Source organism: Callionymus lyra, chromosome 3 (genome assembly GCF_982586985.1).
Source record: "Callionymus lyra chromosome 3, fCalLyr1.hap1.1, whole genome shotgun sequence".
In the NCBI taxonomy this organism is placed as follows: Eukaryota; Metazoa; Chordata; class Actinopteri; order Syngnathiformes; family Callionymidae; genus Callionymus; species Callionymus lyra.
The window spans coordinates 19,793,087-19,806,220 of record NC_141820.1 but is presented as its reverse complement, the minus strand read 5'-3'; the positions used below and the strand labels follow the sequence as shown (position 1 = coordinate 19,806,220).

The 13,134-nt window shown below is 39.9% G+C and overlaps 1 protein-coding gene across 4 annotated transcripts in view; it reads right to left on the bottom strand.

The window, feature by feature from the left end:
* Positions 1-1,300: 1,300 nt before the first annotated feature.
* osbpl8 (oxysterol binding protein-like 8) overlaps positions 1,301-13,134 on the bottom strand; it is a 47,928-nt gene continuing 36,094 nt past the window's right edge. For 3 of the 4 annotated variants that reach the window (XM_087786853.1, XM_087786856.1, XM_087786855.1), the window contains 16 exons: positions 12,867-12,951; positions 12,396-12,561; positions 12,098-12,323; positions 11,318-11,502; positions 11,104-11,185; positions 10,915-11,013; positions 10,742-10,838; positions 9,513-9,611; positions 9,342-9,439; positions 9,082-9,171; positions 7,877-8,013; positions 7,622-7,807; positions 6,425-6,578; positions 3,905-4,007; positions 3,700-3,805; positions 1,301-3,615 (listed from right to left, as the gene is read on the bottom strand). In XM_087786853.1, the coding sequence (XP_087642979.1) occupies positions 3,486-3,615; positions 3,700-3,805; positions 3,905-4,007; positions 6,425-6,578; positions 7,622-7,807; positions 7,877-8,013; positions 9,082-9,171; positions 9,342-9,439; positions 9,513-9,611; positions 10,742-10,838; positions 10,915-11,013; positions 11,104-11,185; positions 11,318-11,502; positions 12,098-12,323; positions 12,396-12,561; positions 12,867-12,951 (2,043 nt within the window). In that variant the 3' untranslated portion in view covers positions 1,301-3,485. The remainder of the gene's footprint in view (positions 3,616-3,699; positions 3,806-3,904; positions 4,008-6,424; positions 6,579-7,621; positions 7,808-7,876; positions 8,014-9,081; positions 9,172-9,341; positions 9,440-9,512; positions 9,612-10,741; positions 10,839-10,914; positions 11,014-11,103; positions 11,186-11,317; positions 11,503-12,097; positions 12,324-12,395; positions 12,562-12,866; positions 12,952-13,134) is intronic. The other variant, XM_087786854.1, reaches the window with a different exon arrangement.

Here is a 13,134-nt window from a genome sequence, read left to right as displayed (position 1 = left end):
ATTTCGCGTTTTTTTTGTTTTATAAAGTCGGAGAGTTACTCCCGCGAATTAAGGCGCCCTCTAGTGGAATCCTCCTGTAACAGGAAAAATAAGGTGAATATTTATTCTCGGGGATCAGAGGATGTGAGCTTCAATTTATTTATTATTTATTTTACTGTGTTTTCACAATAAAACAAAATGAGAAGATACAGTATGGCTGGTGTGTTAGTACATGAGGAATGAGGTAATATATATAGAAATTGAAAGAACTTTATTGATAATTAAATAAATAACTGCTATATCTGTAGTTTGTTGTAATTTAAAGGAAACATGATGCAGGTGATTTATTTTTGTAGTTTGTTATCTTTTCCCAACACGTTTGGTGTCTTGAGTCGTCAAAATAGAAAATAAAACAAAAGTATTCAAACATAGTTGAATTGACTTTGTGAAAGTGACACTAATATAACAGACTAAAAATAGCTACTGTTGCTCATAATTGTCGTTTGACGGACGATCCTTTTCAACTTCAGATGCATTGGCAGCTCGCGATGTTAGTGTCGAGTGAGGTTTTATATATACAGTATATATATATATATATATATATATATATAGGCAACTGAGAGACGGGATTGATTCGACACTAACGACCTTCAGCGATGACCTTTGCTGGAGGCAGCATGAGACCAGCAAGCCGGCGTAAAAGAGGGAATATTGTCTCAAAAATCCAGTAGCAGTGACTTATTTTTGGTTCATAATAGGGGAACAGAAAACACCAAAAATAATATAAGGATGTATCTCATCTGGGTCTCTACTAGGTGTCCACTTTTGAGGGATGAGATCTTATTCCATTTTAATGCTGACACAACCCTTGGGTCAAGGTGACCCAAATGCATTTTTTCGGGCCTTCAGGTCACCTTGACCCAGGGACAACACAAGGGATACCACAAACACATTTGTTTTCAGGCCTCCGGGTCACCTTGACCCAGAGATAAAACAAGGGTTAAGAGGATTTCACAATTAAAATATATTAATATGTGGGGAAAAAAAGATTTATTATAATCAGGAACAAATAAACATAATTTAGGAAACAAAAAATTAAATATCAGTGACCATTTTCAAAGGTAAAAATATAATATTGAACTAAATTCTATAAAAAAAAATAATTTGAAAAAGTTTTAGAAGTGATTTTATTTATAACCGCACCATATCAAATAATTTGAACATGTGTTTTGGTCAAGATAAGACTAACTAGAGTCAGGCCTCCTCTGGATCATACCCAGAGTGCATTGCAACAAGTGACACCTCAGAAGCAGGAAGCGGGTCGAGAGTGGTTTGTGTTTATTTCATGGTGAGATACATGTGACCAGAAGCTTCCACGGCGACGACACACAAGTGGAACTAGAACCTACAGCTCGTGACGGAACCGAGAGACGAACAAACATTTAAAATGAGTCTAATTAAAAAAAAGAAAAGAGGAACAGAAACAAATAAAAAGTCTCACACGGCCAGAGACGCTCCCGATGTCACGCTCCTCTGGCAACATCCGGGTAGCGTTGCCATGGCTACGCTTGAGGCAGGGAGGCGGCGGCGGAAAGAATAAAAGGTGGAGTCAGACTTCGTGTATGGCGAGTCCGCTCTGCAGATGTCTCAGCTCCCTCTGGAAGGCACTGGGTTTGTCCACATTCTAAACATCTGGAGTCTGGATGAACACGAGCGTGGAGGCGATGGAGACACGAGAACATACGCGGTACCAGCCGGTAGCGTCCGCAGCTCCAGCCGGTGCCGACCCGAAGTCTCAGTCGCTCCCGCTCCACGGCAGAGGCAACTGGATATGTAAACATTGACAAGGCGAAGACGGGGGTACAAATCCATTCTTCAGATGTGGTCCCTTTGAAGGGGGGGGGTGCGGGGGTCGGGGGGGCGAGTGACCTCGGCTGAAGGCCGGACGTGTTTGAAGATCTTTTTTGAATCAATGTTTTCATCCAAAGTTAGAGAAAAACGTCTTAATTCACGGGAAATTATTTCACATTTTTACAGTTTATATTAAAACATGTTAGAACTATGGAATTCTATGGTTTTTATTTTTGATCAGATCAAATTGTTTGTGTACATTTTTGTCAATCTTTTATTATAGTAGTTAAAAATATGTTTATTAAATATTAGATTACATTAAAAACTTTTTTATTTTCTACTGATTTAAAAAAAACGACATAATTTTTTTTCCTTGAAAACATTTGACATATCTTAAAAATGATTGATTTATATCATATTTTTAAATAAAATTAAATCTGTATTTAATAAAATAAGAAAATTTACAAATGTAATATTAAACTTTTCTTGTTTTTTTTTTTATATTCTCATCTTGTTACGTGATTTTTTTCCTTTTACATCAAAACTTTTTTTCTTCGACTTGGCGGCCCCTCACAGAAGCCCCGCTACAAAATGTGGCCCCTAGTTTAAGTTAATTCATTTTGATGAGATTAATTTAGTAAACAAAATTTATTGTACATCCATTTTTTTAAGGTACAATTTGAACTATATTCATACAATCTTTTAATCAACTAAATCTTAATTATTCCTCTTTTATATTTTGATCAAAGACGTCAGTCATGATCTCATTAAAACAAGATTAAAAACAAATTAAAATAAATATTTTTACTCTCCACTCGCTCATTTTAACCATTAAAATCCTCTTTCATGGAAGGTTTTTCTCTCGGCCTCCGCCTCCGGCCGAGGTCACTCGTAGACCCGTCGTGTTCCCATCAGTTAAGGTCACACAGGATTCTCGGGGAGCGTTTGTTCTGCACAAACCAATACACCTCGGTGATGAAATGCTCGTAACACAGTGAACAGCACGGACTCTGCGCCGCGGCGTCTATAACTAGAGTTACTAAGGTTTCAAACTAATCTAGTCGCCCCGGGTTACGGCGCAGAGACACTGGAAGGTGTTTCTGACGCCACTCAGCTCCTCGCTATCAAAAGCCACTTTTAACGCCTTGTTGTGTCTGAGACGACGGTTTTCGTTCAGCGGTTGGTTTTTATAAACCAAACATAATATTATTCCATTATTTCCAGCGACAACTCCACGACTTTTATCCACTTCCAGTGCATTAGCGACGCCTCCATCTGTACGTCTACACACCAGAGACATGACTTTAGTATAAAAAGCTCATTATAATATATATGTATATATATATATATATATATGTATGTATATTACACCACAGGAATTATTGTTTTTAAATACAGTTTGGACCACATCGTAATAATCTTCTCTTCTCAGCCTCGATCCACGCTTCAATAAATAAGTTTCCGATCGATCCCACCTGAGCCGGGGGTCTCTGGACGGTCCCCGCTGTCCAAGGGTGAAATGTTTGTACGCAAAGTCGTTCTTTTTAAAAAAAAAAGTTTTTCCAGAAAAAAAAAAAGAAGAGGAAACCCGTCGCCATGGCGACGGAGGACCGAGTGTCTGGAGTCCTCTGGACCGACCCTTCCTCGTCCGACGTCTACTTGAAGACGTAGTTGATGAAGACCTGAAGGAGGACGAGGAAGACGATGACCACAAAGTCCCGCTGCTGCAGGAAGGAGCTCCCCTGCGCTTGGCTGGCGGCGCCGCTCCGGAGCGCGTTGATGCTCCTGCAAGAACACACACACACACACACACACAGGTCATGTGACGAGGAGGGGGGCGGGGCTCGGACCAGGAAGTGAATCTCTCACCTGTTAATGGCCTCCTGCGTCTCCTTGATGGACTCGATGGCACTTTGAAGTTCGCTGAGCTCGCTTCCCTTTTTCCTCAGTCGACTGTTGTGTTTGCTCTTGTGTCCTGGAGGTGAAAACACACACGTCACGACTGGTTCGTCTTCATATGTTAAACTGTGACTCGGATGATTCTCTAATGTCTGGTGGTTCCTGCAGGACGTACTTTCACTTCCAGAGGAGTCGTGACGATCCAGCTCAGGCGAGGAGCAGCCGCTCTCTGGACTTTTGGGTTTGTCGCTCTTGTGTTTCCTTTTTGGCACTGTCACCTACACACACACACATACACACACGGAGAAACACACACACACAGATATAGACAGAGACACACACACACAAACACAGACCCAAAAGGCCATGTACCACACACACACGGACCCGCAAAGAGACACACACACAGAGACACACACGCACATACATACATGAATACACAGAGAAAAAGACAGAGGCACACACACATACACACAAAGAGACACAAACACACACATAAAGAGAGACATACAGAGAGAGATATACACACACACACACAAATACATACATACAAACACACAAACAGAGACACACACGCATAAAGAGACACAGAGAGAGAGAGAGATACACACACATACACAGAAACAAATGGAGACGCACACAAACACACAGCGATACACACATGCACATATACATAAAGAGAGAAAGAGAGACGCACACATACATACACACACACACACACACATAAAGAGACAGAGAGAGATACACACACACACACATAAAGAGAGACATACAGAGGGAGATATATATACACACACAAAAACATACATACACACAAACAGAGACACACACACATAATGAGACACAGAGAGATACAAACACATACACCGACACAAATAGAGACACACACAAACACACAGAGACACACATGCACATATATATAAAGAGACAAAGAGAGAAAGAGAGACGCACACATACATACACACACACAGAGACACAGACACATAAAGAGACAGAGAGAGATACACACACACACACATAAATACATACACACACACAAATAGACGCACACAAACACAGATGTACACAAACACAACCACACAGAGATACACAGACAAACATACATAAAGAGACACAGAGAGAAAGGGAGCGAGACACACACATACAAATAGAGACACACACATACACACATACAAATAGAAACACACACAAACACAGACACACACAAACATACAAAGAGAGAAAGAGAGACACACACGCACACACACACACACACACGCACATAAAGAGGAAGAAAAATAAAACCAAAGATCAATTGAAGTCCAACAACAAATGGGCGACACAGACTCACAAACACAACATGCTGGATGGCGAGACGCAGCGGTCACAGCGATGCAAAGCATGCTGGGACATGAGCGAAGCACGTCCATCTCAACCTCCGACACATGACGGTGCAGATTAAATCCACGAGACTCGTCTAGTTTGAAGGGATTACACTTTTGTAGATTAAAAACATTTTTGGAGCCATTTTCGGACGTTAATTTAATAAGAGATCGACACAGAAGCTTGAAGCTGCGAACATTTGAGGATTAAACTGTGAAAAACACAACAGTTTTGTGTTTGTTTCAGAGAAAATGTGTTCAGAATAGAAAGTAACTTCTGAATATTAATTAAATGATGCATCAGTATCTTGAAAAAAAAGATTTTGTTGCTTATTTTATCTAATTTGTAACAAATTAAATCATAGATTTAAAAAATTATAAATATTATCGACACTTATTTCAATAACACAAAAATAAAAGGATTGACACGAAGAAAGAATGAGAAATGAAAACAATATTATTAATAATTACTACATAAATTAAAACAATAAATCAAGAAAGAAAACTAAAGTAAAACACAATCGTCAAAAATAAAAAGTAAGACATGAAAAGAAACAGAAGAATAAAAAACAACATGAAAACAAACACAGCAAGAAAGAAAACAAGATATAAAAACTAAACCAGTCAAAGAAAGAGAAAAGAAAATGGACATAGGAATGAAGACAAGAAGGAACAAACACAGTGAAGAAAAAAACAACATTAAACATGAAAGAATATGATAAAAAAAACATTGTAATTTCAAATAAATATATTTAAAACGTGGATCTAATATGAAAAGATGGTCTGCGAGGTTATTTTTAGGAAACCCTGGCGTAAATATAAAAGCGATGAGTCATGCTTCTGCACACTTGATGACATCACCGATTCATAACTGACTCACTGCGAGCGTGAGATGCTTAAAATAACACAATTATACAACAAGTATATTTAATTTAAAGTAATTCATTATATATTTTTTTTCTATGAATTAATTGTTATACGCCTGCTTCAATGTAATGTTATTGTATTTTACTGTCGTTTATATTGATTTTATTTTGTTGTGTCGTCACCAACTGGTAATAAACGTGTTTTAATTGTGATTCTATTGAGGAGAACAAACAGGAAGCGACTCTGAAGCACAAGATGGAGACAAAAAAAAAACAAAAACGAGGCGACGTCTCTTGAACGAACATGAACCTGCCAGTGACGTCCATGCAGAGACAAGCACACGAGAGACAGAGCGATGGCAGCGATGGCAGCGATGGAGACACCAAGAAGACAATGAGGACGTCGGGTGCTGAGGCGGCGACATGGGTGTTTTTGGAAGGTTCGGCTCTTTCACCGCGAACACCTACCTGGCACTTGCAACTGTCCCACCGCGGCCCCTGGTTACTCAGACTAATAAGACTGCCAGAACGTACCATGGGCGTGCGGTGTCGGACCTTGGTCTGGATGCAGCCGTCTTTCTCAAACTGGATCAGGTCGTTTAAAGGATCCCACGGCCTCGTGCTGCGGAGACAGACCAGATGTAGAGACACAACGAGGAACCCGGCCTGGTGAGACGACCTTTGACCAAATGTATTGGAATTTGGGTAATAAAATAGTATTTTGTTGTATGTTTTCACCTACAAAACAATGATAAAATATATCAGCAGTTACAGGATATCACCGCTTGAGGGCGCCCTGGCACGGAAGTTCATTTAGCTGGTAGATAGTGCGACTTTCTTCTTCGTCTTCTTGAAATGAAGTAAGAAAATGTACCGTATTTGCGGAAGTAAAAATGTAATATTTAAAAAAAAATGTTAACAGCAAAAATAAATGGAAAAAAAACAACAACATTATATAGTAAATTAAATTCGATTACAGTTTGTTTTTTATTTGATGTCAAAATGTAAAAAAGGAAATAAACTATCCAAAAAATGTAAAGTACATCAGAAATAATAAAATAGAAATTCAATATTATTATATATTAATAGTCAAGAAAAATAAAATATATCAATCATATGAGCAACAGAAAATAAAAGAGTGGTTAGCAGGATTTAATTTACGATTTATAGAAGAAAAACAATTCAAATAAGAAAATGGAACATTATATTAACATAAATCTAAATGGCTTTAAATTATTTTAACATAGAATAAACAGCTATAAACCAAGACCATGACCACGACTATAATAATGTCTATATGTATAGGGCCTTTCTAGACCAGGGTCAAAAAGTGCTCTAATAGTCATGCACACAAACTTGTCTGGAGCTGGAATTGAACCTGCAACCATTCAGAATACAAGGAACCACTCTACCATCCGAGCTATGACGACCCCAATGGAACATTTAAAATCTTTACCTACCACCGATCTGGGGGCCGAATAAATACAGATTCAATAAAATGTGGCCCTCGGACAGCACGTGCTACTGTGTAAGCTAAGATGAATGAAGATGAAATTTAAAAAATGATTTTTAAGTTTGAATCAACGAAAACCAAAGTCAATCTTGACTCTAGTCCGCTCTGAAAACCCTGATGTTTTAATAAACAATACAAAATAAATCACTTACTCAGCATATTTGTAATGCCACTCTCCTGTCACAGAGTCCTGCTCGAAGAGCGCCGGGATCCACTCTTCGCATTTGGCTTTCCTCTCGCGCGCTGACTTCCTCTGGACCTCCTCCAAGATGAACTTCTCATTGGTGGCTTCGGTCTGGTCCTTGTTGGTGATGGCCCGGGTCACGTGCTGCCACAGCCTGAGCTCAGAGTCCAACACGGTGAAGACTTGACGACTCCTGACACACTCTTGACGTTCAAGGACCCACCTCTCCGACTCGAACTCGCCCTGCTCCTCCGGCGGGACGGTGTAGCGGACCAGCCGGCTCTGTCTCAGGTCGGGCGTCGGGTTCCAGAAAGTCTCCATCTCGCCGGTCTTCTTGTCGTTGATGAAGATCTCGCTGTCCTGTGAGTCACGAGAGGAGGCTTTTATACGTGAATGAACGAAATCTGCTCGGCCTTAAAGAGTTTACATCCCAAGGTGACAAAGTCAATCACACGAGGGGCAAAATCTATACAAAATATACATTTACTAAGAGGTAGTATGAGTCTGATTGTACATGTGTTTTGTGTATTCATGGAGCCTCAATGTTTCCTACTTTTCTTTGCATTTAGTCAGATGTCTCTTTATAATTCACATTATTAACTTCTGTACCTCATCTTAAACACTTCCTCTGATCTTTACAAGTCATCCACGTAAACATTTTCTAAATTTAATTCTGAAGTAACCATCCAACAGGCCTCATTAAACTACTTGCCGGGCCTCGAGTCTGACCACATGTGACATACATGACATATCGTCTTAGTTTCTAGTCCTTTAACCCCTGAATTGAAGTGCTTCCAGGGTGGTAAAGAAAAAAAAGAAGAGAGACAGCAAAGAAAACACTTTTAAACGAGCACGTACAGAACTAACGAATAACCACGAGCTGCTGTTATATGAGTGACAATGAGTTCTTCCCTTTGCATTTAAACAACATTTAATCACGACACTGACATGTAGAATCGTACTAGTGAAACTTTCAGCTCTTTTAACGAGATTTATTCTGACTGTTATCACAGCTGAAATGGAAAAAAGAAACGATTTTTATACTCATTTAAACTGATATAGCTGACGCTAGCCTATGCAATACTACAACGATGTATCTTTTTTCCACAATACTATGAGAGTATTCAACATCACTTTCATTTTTTGGGCTTTCAAACTGCATTTTATTTTTACCATAGTTTTATTTATGGTTTATATCTTAATAAAGTGTGTGTCGTCAGCAGGGAAAAGAACGTTGGAATCCTGTGAGATTCTGTCGATGACTGAGGACGAGAAGATACAGTCGACTGCAGCAGCTTTGAAAAGCTAATATTTGGACATATTTTGGTTTCACTACCAGGGTTGTTAGTGTGAAAACTCCAACAGTAAACAGTCTCGACAGGTTTGTTTTTGGTAGCGGCTCATTCTACCCGAGTCATAAGGTCTCACCCAGTGTCCCTCCAGTGTCGCCAGCACTTCCTTCCCCAGCTTGATCTTCCCACAGATCTGGTTGACGCTGTCGCTGCTGCCCAGGAATGGCTGAGGACGAAAAGAGAGGGAAACATAGTCAGCATGAAGACTCGACTTTATGTCGGCCATTATTTTATGGCTGACAGATTCTCACAACTACACTAGCGTAAACATTATGATAATACAATGATAAAGTTATTCTACTTTTTTCAAGATGTTAGAATAATCTTTATTTATACCTTGAGTTTGAACTCCAGCTGAGCGCTGTAGCCCGTCTTCTCACAGGCGATGGTGACCTGCCCGCCGAGCTCCAGGGTCATGGTGCCGTACAGGATCCCTGCGGCAAAAGAGAGTCACCGGTGAGGTCACATGACGCGGCAAGATAAGTCAACACTTAAGAGAAGCCCGACCTTTGCAGTGAGCGTAGGGCATGTTCATCACGTAATCTTCTCCTCTGTTCAGGAAAGTGAGGCGAGCTTCTCCGTCCAATATGGCCGACAGCGAGTTCCCTGGGAAGTGGAAGTGAAAAGTTACAAACACAAGCTTAGCTAGCATTACCACTTTAAAATAACTTTTTTTTTTTTTTTTTCAATCGTAGAAACCTTTTGTTTCTTGCCGACAATAATACATTTAATTCACAGGTCGCAGAAGAAGGAAAGCTTTATCAATCTGACTGCTCTCAAGTTTCATATATCACTTCCTGTTTGTCATCAATCACTTCCTGTTTATGTACTGTATATTTTCTAAATGCTTTTGATAGAGGCCTGCAATCTTCAGGAAGGATGTGTCCCTGAACGCATCAGCAGACAATAATCTCTGCAGTATTTTATGGATCATTAAAACATCATATTTCAGTTACATTCAACGTCTGTGTCGCGGACACATACTGACATTGCCTGAGCTTTAATTTATTACATACTTGTTCTCCAAGGTACGGGAAATGACAACAGAGAGATTAATGTTATGAAGTGACGGCAAAAAAAAGAGGTTGATTTATAGCTTAGGACTGATGTTCTCACCTCCATGCTATAGCATCATAAACCGGACTTCTTACAATGTCATTTGACTAATAAGGTTTAAATACGATTATTAGAAAATATTAATATTCTACATTAAAATATTACAATACTTTTGTGGGATAGTATTCTACAACTACTATCTACTATCTATTAGAGATCTGAGGAAGTCTTTGGTTTTAACTTGGGATAATTACATATTTAAAACATTATAAACCTCCCATCTTTGACAAAGACAATATGTCTGAGATGTTTAAAATATGACAATTTAATTAGGAATGTCTTGAAAATTCTATATTGAAATGATTTATGAATTATGATAATTGTTTTGGATAGTAGTCTACATCTTTTGAAAGAGATCTATGGCAGTTATTTAACATGATGTTTTATTTTTTCTTAAAACTCCAGTCAAATGTTGTATTTTGGGATAGTAGTTCATATCCACTACAAGAAATCCGACTCTTTGAATGTAATTTAGGAATATAATTGACTTATTGTTACCTCATTTCTTCACAGTGCTAGCTCACCAATAGCTAATAGATAGATACATACAACTGTATTGATCCCTCTGGAGGTCTATTTCAGGAAATTGTTTGGTTACACGTTGTTTTCAACAATCTTACCGTAGAACTTTGACTTTGCCAGGATACCTCCGCTGAGGCAGAATCCATCCTTTCTGTTGCTGACGTAAAATGCTGACACAGGGGGATGATGGGAGACCTGAGAGAGGACACGCACAAGTTTGCAAAAGTCGGATGCAGCTCATCAAAGTCCCCCCGGGGCCCGCAAAGGTCACCTGCTCGGCGATGTAGAAGGTCTTGCTGTTGGTCTTTCCGTGGAGCCACATGCAGCGATACGTCTCCCCGATGATGGGATTGTAGGGTTTCTTCAGACCCTGATGTCGGGGAAACAAAACGACCCACGTTTTAAAAACACATGAGCCACATAAAGGTCAAAACACTGCTGCGATGGTTTACAGATGCACCTTTGGTTTCTTGTAAAATCCAGAGATGTACCATTTCACCACCTTTTTCATTCGATCGTAAGCGTTTTCTTCCACTGCCGACCTGACGGAGAAGCAAACGAGAATGTGGTTTTCTATACTTTTATAACCGTTGAGCAAAGAAAAGCATCCCCAGAATGATTGACAGTCCTTGAAGGGACTCAAATGACTTGATTGAAGTATTCGAAGGACTTACTCTGAGAGGAAGTCTGCATGGTAGTAGTAGTCGGACAGTTTGTCCAAAAAGGACCTCTGCTCCAGGATGAAGGTGGGCAGCACCACTTTGGACAGATCCATGCCGGGCCTCACTTGCTTCAGCAGCGTCCACATTAAAGATTTATTCTCCTCCGACACCGTCTCGGTCTGAGCAGCCTCGCCCGCCTGGAGGGAGAGAAGCACGGAGCTTTAGCACTTGAAAAATGACCACTATAATGGCATGAAACCGCTGGATATTAACAAAATGTCACACACAAGCTAAAAAAAACCCGAAATAGGGTAAAAAAAAAGAAAAATTCAATAAAATGATTAATTAATTTAACTGAAATGAAAAAATGAAAACAATTCAGTTACATTTTCTTCTGCAACCGATACAATTGCACCGTTTTATTTTATAGTTATGGATAAAAGAAAGTGCATTTGCACTTTTTGTATAAATTGCTTCTCCTTTACGTTTGAAATAAAACTTTTTTCTCCCAAAAATTGCAGTAAATTATTTATTTGAGAACGAAGCAAATAAAAATCTAAAATGTTTTTCCTGCCTGATACCTTTTTTAGTCACCAAAATAAAAATCACATATTTCCTCAGCAAGAATACCTTGTTTATATTTAATCTAATCCATACAGTCTTCAGTAGATACATGACAAAGAATATGAAGTTAAAAGGACAGAGGGACGGTACGTCTTCTCACCGCTGCTGCAGATTTTAGGCCCCCAGACCTTTGTGTAAGTCATGATTGCGATGATCGTGTTCTCGTACCTCGCCCAGTTCCTCGTGCGACTGCTCCAGGTAAGAAGTCTCTCTCAGGTGTTCGTTTGGGTCCAGGTCTATGTAAGAGTCGTCCTGGCGCTCTGATGTGTCGCTGTCGCTCTCCTCGCTCTTCTCCATCCCTTCTGGATCCGACTCCTCGTGGTCCTGCTCTCCCTCCCGGTCCGACTTGTCCGAGTACAGGTCCGGATCCTTCAGGTGGTCGCTGTCGTTGAACCTGACACGGATCGGTGGAGAGACGAGTCAGACGTCTTCCCCAGAAATATACAGTGGTTGCATTTCTACTCACTGAAAACCGTGTATGTTGTGCGCTCGGAGGAGACTGTAGAAATTGAGCGAGTGTTCTCCTCCTGAGGCCACAGTGCTGACATCATCCTTGCCTTCCCGGATCATGGTCCTCTTGAGAAGACTGGAGCACTTCAGGGCCAACTCCAGGGCGTCCATCCAGCACCGGCCTTGAATAAAAAATATATTTGAAACAATATTCTTTTGTTTGTTTGAGCAGTTCTAGAAGTGGAACAACAACCGTCAGGGTCACAGAAAACATGTTTCTAATGCGAGTGTTGATGGGTAAAGTCAAGCCGAGGCTCAATGGTTTTTAATATCTTGGATATTAGTTTATTGTTTGTGTTTTAGAGAGCTGGAAAATAATCAGACACGTTTGAAATTGCTTGCCCATTCGTTCATAACCCGTGTTCCTTCGGCTGGTATTATTAAAAACGATGAGAAATGAGATAAGCGGCTCCATCTGGGTTCTCACCGTCGGACTCAGAAGCTGCTCGGAAGATGAGGTGGCTGCTGGGTAACGGCTGAGTGATGGACCCCACCGCTTCTCCTTTAGGACCCTTTCAAAGAAAATTAGGGGTAAAAGACAGATGTCACAACTCGGCTCAAGAAACGATCAACGTACTTTAACTCATTAGGGTCAAATTAAAATGAAAAATACTTATATTTATCTTTTATAATCATCTGTGCATCTTACATTTGTATCAACGTTTTTCTCTAAATTTCACATTTGAAAAAGTAAC